Below are 10632 nucleotides of genomic sequence, written 5' to 3' on the forward strand. Positions count from 1 at the left end.
ACAGGCGGCCCGGAGGCTCCGCACCGCACGGGGGGACGCGTGCGATGCGGTGTGGTGGAAAAGGGTGGCAGAGTATGGCACAGTACGGTGCGGTGTGGTGTGGTACAATACAGTACAATATGGCGCGGTGTGGCATGATGAGACATGGAACAATGCGACATGGTAGGGCACTGGGTGGCATGGTATGGTACAGTATGGTATGGTACAGTATGGTACGGCATGGTATGGTGTGGTAGTATGCCGTGGCACGGCACGTCTTAGTGTGGCACAACATGGTACAATTTCACACCGTCTGGCACCCTGTGGTATGGCGGAGCATGAAATGGTGCAGCACGGCACAGCCCGGCACAGCCCGGCACACCATGGCACGGCGCCGGTGGAGGCTCCATCTGCAGAGCTGTGCAGGTGCAGGCCAGGTGCAGGGACAATGTCCCCATCCCCGCCATGGCTGGGGGGTCTCCCAGGGGCTGGCATCCCCAAAACACCGGCAGCAGGCGGGGACCTGAGCCCGGCGGTGCCGCCCTGGCACTGCCACCACCAGCCCTTTCCCAGAGCAGGGACACGCCGGGAGCTGAGCTGTGCCGGGCAGTGCCAGAGCTGTGCCAGAGCTGTGCCAGGGCAGTGCCAGAGCTGTGCTGGGGCAGTGCCAGGCAGTGCCAGAGCTGTGCCGGGGCAGTGCCAGGCAGTGCCAGGTCGTGGGAACGGCGCTGCCGTGGCCACCGCTGAGGCGTGAGATGAATCAGGGCGGCTGGTGCGGGCGAGTCGGCCACATCCTGCACTGCCAGCGTGGGGCAGGCGGTGGAAAGTGCTGCTCAGCGCCACGGGACGGTCCCATGGCCACGGGGACGGGAGGGCAGGGTGCGGGCAGGGCGCGGGCAGGGTGCAGGCAGGAGAGGTGCAGGGAGAGGCTGCAGGCAGGAGAGCAGCAAGCGGTGCAGGTGGGGGGATGCGGGCAGGGGTGCAGGCAGGAAGAGCTGCAAGCAGGGCAGGCGCAGGCCAGGGGTGCAGGCAGGGTGCAGGCAGCAAAGCCAACCCCAGGCAGGGTGCAGGCAGCAAAGCCAACCCCAGGCAGACGCAGACAGCAGCGCAGGCAGCAGCACTGCCCAGCACCTCCACAGACTCCCCAGCACCGTCCCCTCCACCCGCGGCTTCCCAATGTCCCCAGATCTCACCGGGATTTGAGTGGTAAAAACAGCTCAAAGACTAAAAGATATCATTAGCGATAAGGCTGAATTTGTATTAATTGGGTTTCAAACCGGGTTGCTGTTACAAAGCTGCCCCGCACACAGAGCATCCGGGGGGCAGGTCCCTGGGGGATCGCACCGGGGTCACAGCTGGGGACCGGGGGGGACGGCGGTGGCACCTGGGGACGAGGCGGGGGGACTCAGCGGGGTGCCCCCCGGTGCCGGCTGGTGCCGGGTCCTGCACCGGGAGCGGGTCCAGACACCGAAGAGGAGGCTGGAGTCGCTGGTGGAGGAGGGGGAGGCTGCTCCGGGACCCGTCCCCGGCGCACGGGGACCGAGGGGACATCGGGGCCGGCAGTGTCCGTCCATCAGGGCGTAGATGAGAGGATTGACGCAGCTATTGACGAACGCCAGGCAGGTGCTGGTGGCCACCAGCCACCTGAGGGCCACCTCCTGGCCCTGGGACAGGACCAGCATCCCCTTGGCGAGGAAGAAGAGCAGCACCTTGCAGGCGTTGAGGGGCAGCCAGGAGCAGAGGAAGGCAGTGACGATGGTGACGATGGCGCGGTGGGACCGCCGGACACCCCTGCCCAGGCGGACGTGGCGCTGGAGCCGGCAGTAGATGGAGCAGTAGCAGGAGGAGATGACTCCCAAGGGCAGGAGGAAGGTGAGGAAGACCATGGCCAGGCTGAAGTCCTCTCCATCTTCATCCCAGCAGTCGTCCCCGTCCAGCCGCCGGTACAGCAGCGTGGGGGCGCCCAGGAGGAGGGACACCGCCCAGATGACGCCGCAGGTGACGCGCACGTGTCTCTGGGAACCCATCACCTTGGTGTCCAGCACCTTCCTGATGACCAGGTAGCGCTCCACGCTGAGGGCGGTGAGGAAGAGGATGCTGGAGCAGCGGTTGACGGCGATGACGTAGCTGCTGAGCTTGCAGAGCCCTTCGCCGAGCAGCCAGCGGTTCCCTTGCGCCCCCGCTGCCACCCAGAAGGGCAACGTGCAGACGAACACGACGTCGGCCACCGCCAGGTTCAGCACGAACGTGTCCACCATCCTCTTGCCCCTGCTCTTCTTGGCCATCAGCACGATGACAAAGAGGTTCCCCACCAGGCCGAGGAGGAAGATGATAGAGTAGAGGATGGGGATGAAGATGGTGGTGAAGAAGAGCTCCCCCCTGGAGGACACCCACCGGTTCTCCATCGCGCTGGTCACCGGTGGGTACTCGTAGTCATCCGAGGTGACGAGCTCCTCGGGCGCCATGGGGGCGGCCGGGCGCCCTCCCGGTGCCCAGGGCGGTGCTGAGCGCCCAGCCCCGCGGTTGAGTTGTTGATCTGAAATCTGCTCAAAAACATCGTCTCGCACTTCCTTCCCAACGGGGCAGGGGCTGCGGGGTGGAAGGGGCAGGAGGGGAAGCACGTGTAATTTTGGAAACAGAAAAACAACGAAGAAAACACGACGAGAAGGAAGACTCCCCCAAAAAAGGAGAGGGGACAGGAAGATGGAGGGGTTGAGGAAGGCTCCGCGCCGGCGGGCGGTGGCTGAAGGCCTCGGGTGACACCAACCTGCTGGTGGGATCATCACCGATCTGAGCTGCTGGCCACCAGCCCGCCCTGCAGCCTCTGTCCCCACCGCGCAGCGCCCACCCACGCCAGCGCCGCCAACCGCCCTCCCCAGCCCTGTCCCCGTCACATTTGCATTGAGAAGAACAGACGAAAACCTTTATTTTATGGGGTTTTTTTGTTTCCAGAGCGAGCCAGAGCAGGTGCAGGTTGGGTACAACCGTTGCCCGCGTGTCCCCGGACGTCCCCGCGTGTCTCCATGCCGCCCCGGCGCTGCCACCTCATTCCAGCCCTGGCACGTTGGTTCTCACCGCTCTGGGGACACCGAAGCAGCATCACCCGCAGCCACTCTGACCACGAGCTCTCCCAGAATGACGGTGCTGGGTGCTGGTGCCAGCGCCGGGACATGCCGGGGGTGGGGGACCCCGGTGTGGCACCACAGGGGGAGCAGCCCCCGCTCTGCTGCGCCGGGTCCTGCTCACGTCTGCCGGGCGGCCGCCTCTGCCACCTTCATCTTCCTCAGGCCGTCCCGCACCAGCAGGAACTCGGGGCGAGGGTCCGGCCCCGCCGCTGCCCCCCGCTCCTGCTGCCGGCGGAACCGAGGGGCGGCCGTGAGTCCCTGCCCGGGTCCCCATGGCTGTCCCCGTGACCCAGCGTGTCCCACCAACCCCGACACAATGACCGGGCCACCCTCGACCATCCCTTGACCCATCGCTCCAACACAGTCTCCCTCGGCCACCCCCCAGATGGACAAACAGATGGATGGATGGACAGATGGATGAACAGATGGATGGATGGATGGATCATCAGATGGACAAACAGATGGATGGATGGACAGGTGGATGGATGGATGGATCATAGGATGGATGGATGAACAGGTAGATGGATGGATGGATGGATGGATGGATGGATGGATGGATGGATCATAGGATGGATCATAGGATGGATGGATCATAGGATGGATGGATCATAGGATGGACAGATGAACAGGTGGATGGATGGATGGACGGATGGATCATAGGATGGATGGATGGATCATAGGATGGACGGAGGAACAGGTAGACGGATGGATGGATGGATGGATGGATGGATGGATGGATGGATCATAGGGTGGATGGATCATAGGATGGATGGATCATAGGGTGGATGGATCATAGGATGGATGGATCATAGGATGAAAAGATGAACAGGTAGATGGATGGATAGACGGATGGATGGACGGATGGAGAACGGTGAGGCGAAGGCAGGAGGGCTGGAGGGCTGGGGCGGATGGACAGGGGACAGAGGGACACCACAAACCTCCTCCAGCCTCTGGTGGCGTTTCCTCAGCTGCTGCTCCAGGTCGGAGGGGGGTCCCCGCAGCTCCTCCCCCAGCTGCCGCAGCCGCCGGTTCTCCAGCACCCGCGGGAGCTCTGCCCGGTGCCGCAGCAGGAGCCCCCTGCGCAGACGGACAGACGGATGTTGACAAGGCCACCTCCACTTGGCCACCAGGCTGGGGACCGTCCTGTCCCTCCCCAGCTCCCGTCCCCACACACCTGCTGTGGCTGAAGAGCAGCTCCCGGTGCAGCTCCCGGTGGCTCCGGGACTCCCGCACCGGGTTTGGCAACTTCCTGGGCTGGATGAGGCCCCCGTGGCCATCAGTGGCCATGGTCAGGGAGGGGACATCGCCCCCGTCACCCTCTGCAGGGGTGGCAGGGGTCAGCGGGGGATGGGTCACCATGGGGTGGGGTCCCCATCCCCCCTGGGGTCCCTGTCACCCCCGGGGTCCCGGTCGCCCCAGCAACCACCCGGCGCCGCGCTGCTCCTCGGGGCGTTGCTGTCACCCTGGCAAAGGCAAAGAGCGGGGTCACACGGGGACACTCAGCGGGTCCCTGGCTCCGTGTCCTGCCTGGGCTGGGGACACTGCAGGGGACGCCTTCAGCAAGGAGTTCTGTGGGGCTGGACCTCTGTCCCCCCACGGCTGTCACCCACAGGCACCCCCTGTGTCCCTCCCAGTGGTGGGTGCAAGGAAGGGAGAGCTGAATGGATTTGCTCCACGTTAACTCTGGAACCTAAGGATGGTGAGGGGTCCCCAGGGTGACGCTGGGGGCAGCGTGGGGACAGCCTGGGGATGGACCTCAGGGCAGCCCCTGTCATCCCCCCATGTCCTCCAGTACAGGAGATGGAGGACCCAGCCCAGGGCTCGGGGTGTCCCTGTCCCTCGGCCACCCCCACCAGCTGCCACCACTCACCCTCCTGCTCTGCGACAGCCCCATGTCCCCGATGCTGACGGTCCCTGTCCCCACGTCCGGGGGGACGCAGGGACATGGGCCGGGTTGTGGCTCCACTGAGCCCGTTTGATTACCCGTGTGCTCCCCCGGTGACGGTGACGGTGACGGTGGCCTCGCTCCGATCAGCAAAAGCCATTAAGCCTCAGGATTAGCCCTGATGGGGCTGAGTGGACGCTGACACGTGTCCTGTGCTGGGCTGGTGGCATCGTGCCCACTGCCACTGCGGGAGGAACTGGTCCCACTGGGGGCACTGGGATCCACTGGGTTACTGGAGGGACTGGGATACTGGGGGCGCTGGGGGCTGTTGGGTGACTGGGGAACTGGGATGGGGACTGATGCTCTGGGAGAATGGGGGTTATGGGGTGACTGGGAGTTACTGGGGTACCGGGGGGTTGCTGGGGGACTGGGATGGGGAGTGGGTGCACTGGACTGTTACTGGAGGGACTGGGGGTTACTGGGGGACTGAGATGGGGAGTGAGTGCACTGGACTGTTACTGGGAGGACTTGGGGTTGCTGGGAGATTGAGATGGGGACTGGGTGCACAGGAGTGTGCGCACTGGGAGCTCCTGGTGCACTGGTGATACTGGGCGATACTGGTGTTGCCCCCTACATAGGCGCTCGACTGCTGCTGCCTGTTCCCGCCGGCTGGCTCGCCCTCCCCGCCTGGGCGGTTCGGCTGTCGGCTGGCCGCGCCTGGCGCCATCGGCACGCGACTGCTTGAGCCTGCGGCTTCCGGTGTCGCGTTGGCCGCGGCGGGGGGGGAGGAGCGGCTCCACGCATGCGCAGAGCGGCCGGGCCGGGAGCGCCGGGGGCGCCGCCGCTGTCATGACCAACGGTGAGCGGAGAACCGGGACCGGGCGGGGCGGGGGCACCGGGGGGAACCGGGACCGGTCCGGCGGGCGGGGGCGCCGAGGGGGAACCGGGACCGGACGGGGCGGGGGCGCCGGGGGGGAACCGGCACCAGCCCAGCGGGCGGGGGCACCGGGGGGGAACCGGGACCGGGCGGGGCGGGGGCACCGGGGGCTCAGCGACGGGTCCCTGGGACGGGGAGGAGCCGGGAGGTCTGAGCGGCGGCGGGAGGGACTGGGGGTCTGGGTCCCCTTAGGGGGGAAACCGGGAGTTCTGGGTCCCTTGGGGGAACACTGGGAGGTTGGGTCCCGTTTCTGTGCGGGGAACTGGGGGCTCTGGGTCTCTTGTCGGGGAGCCGGGGTCTGTGTCCCCGGGGGTCTGTGTCCCTGGGGGTCTGTGTCCCCGGGGGTCTGTGTCCCCGGGGGTCTGTGTCCCTGGGGGTCTGTGTCCCTGGGGGTCTGTGTCCCCGGGGGTCTGTGTCCCCGGGGGTGCCGGCTGCCCGGGCCCCCCCGCTGAGACTCCCCCCAGTTTACTCTCTAGACGGGCTGCTGGTGTTCGGGCTGCTGCTGGTGTGCACCTGCGCGTACCTGCGCAAGGTGCCGCGGCTCAAGGCCTGGCTGCTCTCCGAGAAACGCGGCGTCTGGGGCGTCTTCTACAAGGGTGAGACGGGGACACGGGGGCCAGGATGGGGACACGGGGTCTGGGATGGAGACACGAGGGTCTGGGGTGGGGACATGAGGGTCTGGGATGGATGGAGACATGGAGGTCTGAGATGAGGATGTGAAGCTCCAGGGTGGTGACATGGGGCTCTGGGACAGGGGCACAAAGGTCCAGGACGGGGACATGGGAGTCCAGAGTGGGGACACAAGGCTCCAGGATGGGGATATGGAGGTCTGGGATGGGGACATGAGGGTCTGGGATGGATGGAGACATGGAGGTCTGAGATGGGGACATGAAGCTCCAGGGTGGGGACACGGGGCTCTGGGACAGGGGCACAAGGGTCCAGGATGGGGACATGGGAGTCCAGGATGGGGACATGGAGGTCTGGGATGGGGACGTGAGGGTATGGGACAGGGACAGAGAGTCCAGGATGGGGACACGGGGGTCTCACCCCGCTCTGCCCTGGCCCCGCAGCCGCTGTCATCGGCACCCGCCTGCACGTCGCCGTGGCTGTGTCCTGCGTCCTCATGGCTTTCTACGTCCTGGTGGTGAAGTGACCGTGCAGGGACACCGCCCGAGACTCCGGTACCGACCCCACCCGCCCCACCAGCAGCCTGGACCCCGCCTGCAGTGGCCCTGGGGACCTGCCATGGCCCAACACTCTACCTAAACCCACCATGTCCCCCTCGGCGGGGCTGGGCAGCGCTGGGTGCCGCTGGGAAGCTTTGGTGTCACCGGACAGCACTGGGTGTCACCAGGCCACCCTTCAGCTGCGGGAAAAGAAGTTTCTGGGCGTGCAAGGGGCTCAGTGGGTGGGGAGATCCATGTGCAGCCCCCCTGTGACAGGGGCGATCCGGCTGTGCCCCTGTGGACGTTCTCCTGGCGCCAAACGCCGTGTCCTGGCAGGGGTCAGAGCGAGTTCCCGCCGCGGGGACCTGGGGGGGTGGGGGCGGACAGCGCCTCCCCTCACCAGGGGGGATCCCCGCTGCCCCAGGGGCGTGCAGGGTCCCCCACTGGGGGTGTCTCCCCTCGAGCTGGGGGGTTTGTACACCCCCAGTTTGTAAATGCTGGACCACAATGTGTAAATAAAGTGGGAGTTCCCCTGTGGGCAGCTGTGGCTCCTGTCCTGTATATATATAGCATTGGCACGTGCGTGTATATAGATGTGTGTGTATTATAGATGTGTGTGTATTATAGATGTGTGTGTATTATAGATGTGTGTGTATTATAGATGTGTGTGTATTATAGATGTGTATTGTATATATGCTGTATTATGGTTATTAATGTGTGTACGTGTGTGCGCGGGGCGGGTCCTCCCGCCGCCAGGGGGCGCGCTGCGGCGGGGCGTGGCCTGCCCCGTCTCTTCCCATCGTGCCCTGCGCGGCCGCTCTATAAAAGGCGGCGCGGCGGCGCTGCCGGGCGGGGTGCGGCGGTGGCGGCTGCGGGGAGCGTGGGGCGCGTTTGTTAGTGCGTGTGTGTCCGTGCGGGTGCGACGGGCGTGCGACGCTCGAGTGCGTGTGTGGAGCCTGCGTGTGTGAGTGTGCAAGGCGCGTGTGTGAGTGTGCGAGGCGCGGGCCGATTCCCCCCCACCCCCTACACGTTGATCTTATTTGATCGGCCGGGCCTGGCCGGGCCGAGCCGAGGTGAGAAGAAGCGGCGCCGCGAAGCCCCCGGGCGCTGTGCGGCCGCCGGCGGCGGGCGGGATGAGTCGATCAGATAGGCGAGGCCGCGGCCGCTGAGCGCCCTGCGATTCTGACCCGCCGCCTGGCCCCGGCCGCGGCCCCGAGCGCGGCCCTGCCCCGGGGGAGCTCCGCACGGCCCCCGGCAGCGTGTGGCAGCTTTGCGAGGGCCCTGCGGCGTGCAAGGGCTTTGAACGGGGTCGTGCGAGCTCCGTGCGACGTGTGCAGGTCGTGCCCCGCCAGCCCCGCGGTGCACGAGAGTTGTGCACATGGCTCTGCAAGCTCCGTGCGAGCGTTGCATGGGCCCGTGCAGCAGCTGCAACGGGGCTCTGCAAGCTCTGCGGTGCACGCCAGTGTCGCACAGGGCCGTGCGAACTTCATGCAGCGCGCATGGCGTGTGCCCCGCCTGTGGCGTGCAAGGGCTTTGCACAAGGCGCTACAAGCACTGTGCAGCGTGTGTGAGCTGCATGCTGGTGTGCAAGGGCTCTGTGCAACACGAGCTTTGCACAGGGCTGTGTGAGCCCCGGGACGTGCAGCAGGTGTGCAAGAGGCTGTGTCAGCTCCGTCCCACACGTGTGCCCTTCGCACAGGACCGTGCCAGCCCCACGCAGGGTGCGTGTGGCGCTGGTGGCCCTGTGAGCCCCACCTGCGCGTGTCACACGGGGCCGTGCAAGGCGTGCAGGCATCGTGTGGGTGCCCAGGCCTGGCAGGAGGCTGGTCACACTGTGTCCCCCCAGCACACCCGTGGGTGACAGCCCAGTTGTGCTCCTTGGTGCTTTACTGGCAGCCTGTGACAAGGGGACAGCTGCAGTGGCACTGAGGGGACAGCCAGTGATGCCACCGTTCTGGCAGGAGTGGCTGCACTGTGGGGACACTGCGGGAGGGGACACCAGCTCAGCGGGGTCCCGCAGGGTCTCCATCTGCCGAGGTGACACTGCGGGGTGCAGCCACCTCCCTGTGCCACAATGTCACCAGCCATGTCCCTGGGCCACTGGAGGTGTGATGTCCCCAAGCCACCATGGGGGCAGGAGTGTCCCCACCCACGACCGTGTCCCGTGTCTGTCCGTGCCACCACAGCTGGAGCAGTGCCCCTTGTGCCCAGAACAGGCAGCTGAGTCCCCCATCCAGCCCTATGCCCTGTCCCCTCTGCCGTGTCACTCTCTGTCACCCCGCCCTGCGGTAGGGGGCGGGACATGGGACACGGGGACACACTGACCGTGCCCCGGTGCCCCCCCCGCGCCGGGCAGCGCCGCTCGGACGGGCCGCGGGGAAGCGGCCGTTACCGGGGGCTGATGCTGCTGCTCGGGGCCGGTCCCGGTGCTTCGCTCCCGGTGCACGGCGGGTGCTCGGGGCCGTTCCCGGGGTGCAGCCCCGGTGCTGGGGCCGTTCCCGGCAGAACGTGTCCGGTGTCAGTCCCGGGGATGACACCCGGTGCCCTTCCCGGGGGGACATTGGCGGTGCCGTTCCCAGCCGCCCGTGCCCCGCGCTGTTCCCAGGGACACGTTCCCGGTGCCGTTCCCGGGGATATGTTCCCGCATGATGACGCCCGGTGCCGTTCCCGGTGTCGTTCCCGGGTGACGATGCTCGGGGCCGTTCCCGGGGGTTACGTTCCCGGTGCTGTTCCCGGATGATGATGCCCGGTGCGGTTCCCGATGCTGTTCCCGGATGATGATGCCCGGTACCGCTCCCGGTGCTGTTCCCGGATGATGATGCCCGGTACCGCTCCCGGTGCTGTTCCCGGATGATGATGTCCGGTGCGGTTCCCGGTGCCGGGGGCGGGGGCAGGTGGCGGCAGGTGCGCGCGCGGGGCCGGGCCGTTGCGGGGGGCGGGGCCGCGGGGCCGGTGCCCGCGCGGGGCCGATCGCTGCCGCCGCCGTTGCGCCATGGCCGGTACCGGCAGCGGGGCCCGCTGGGGGCTGCTCACGCTGTGTCTGACGGCCGCCGTGACACCGGGCCGCACCGGGGAGCGGCTGCACGTCTGCAAGGAGGTACCGGTACCGGAACGGGGAGGCGGGGGAGGGAACCGCTACCCCCCCAGTACATGAAACCGGTCGCCGTAGCGCGGGGGATGCGGGTCCGGGGCTGGTCCCTGTGAGATGGGGAGGACCGGGATGGGGGTCCCGGTGGCACCGGGGATGGGGAGGGTCCCTATAGGGGGGACTGGCCGGCCCCCTGAGGGCCCGGGGCGGGGGCAGAGCTCCCAGGGGATCGACCAATCCCCGGGGGCTTCCTATAGGGAATGTATACACTGGGGGGGCTACATGGGGTCTTCTATAAGGATGGGGAGCATCGAGGTGGGTAGAGGGGGAGGTGGCTTCGCTGCTAGGGGTCTCTGGGGACACCCCCTTCCCCAACCAGGGTCATCCTGGCTGTCCCTGGGGCCACGTCTGTGTCCCCCGGCTGGTCCCCGTGTCCTGGTCGACTGCTGACC

General features: G+C 66.8%; 2 protein-coding genes across 2 annotated transcripts; one reads left to right on the forward strand and one right to left on the reverse strand.

The window, feature by feature from the left end:
• Positions 1 to 1328: 1328 nt before the first annotated feature.
• Positions 1329 to 2444, reverse strand: LOC308048868 (putative G-protein coupled receptor 25; the record flags this gene model as incomplete). The annotated part of the gene is made up of 1 exon (XM_080358197.1): positions 1329 to 2444. One exon carries the CDS (start codon positions 2442 to 2444, stop codon positions 1329 to 1331), a length of 1116 nt encoding a protein of 371 aa, XP_080214323.1.
• Positions 2445 to 5785: 3341 nt separating this feature from the next.
• TMEM167B (transmembrane protein 167B) lies at positions 5786 to 7758 on the forward strand. Its single transcript, XM_080358504.1, has 3 exons — positions 5786 to 5848; positions 6391 to 6522; positions 6997 to 7758. Exons 1-3 carry the CDS (start codon positions 5839 to 5841, stop codon positions 7077 to 7079), a joined length of 225 nt encoding a protein of 74 aa, XP_080214630.1. The 5' UTR covers positions 5786 to 5838; the 3' UTR covers positions 7080 to 7758.
• The last annotated feature ends 2874 nt before the right edge of the window (positions 7759 to 10632 follow it).

Source organism: Nesoenas mayeri, assembly GCF_963082525.1.
Source record: "Nesoenas mayeri genome assembly, chromosome: 23".
NCBI lineage: Eukaryota > Metazoa > Chordata > Aves > Columbiformes > Columbidae > Nesoenas > Nesoenas mayeri.

Coding starts and splice junctions, on each gene's coding strand:
- TMEM167B (XM_080358504.1), top strand. Junction 6,523..6,996: donor CTGGGGCGTCTTCTACAAGG/GTGAGACGGGGA, acceptor CTGGCCCCGCAG/CCGCTGTCATCGGCACCCGC.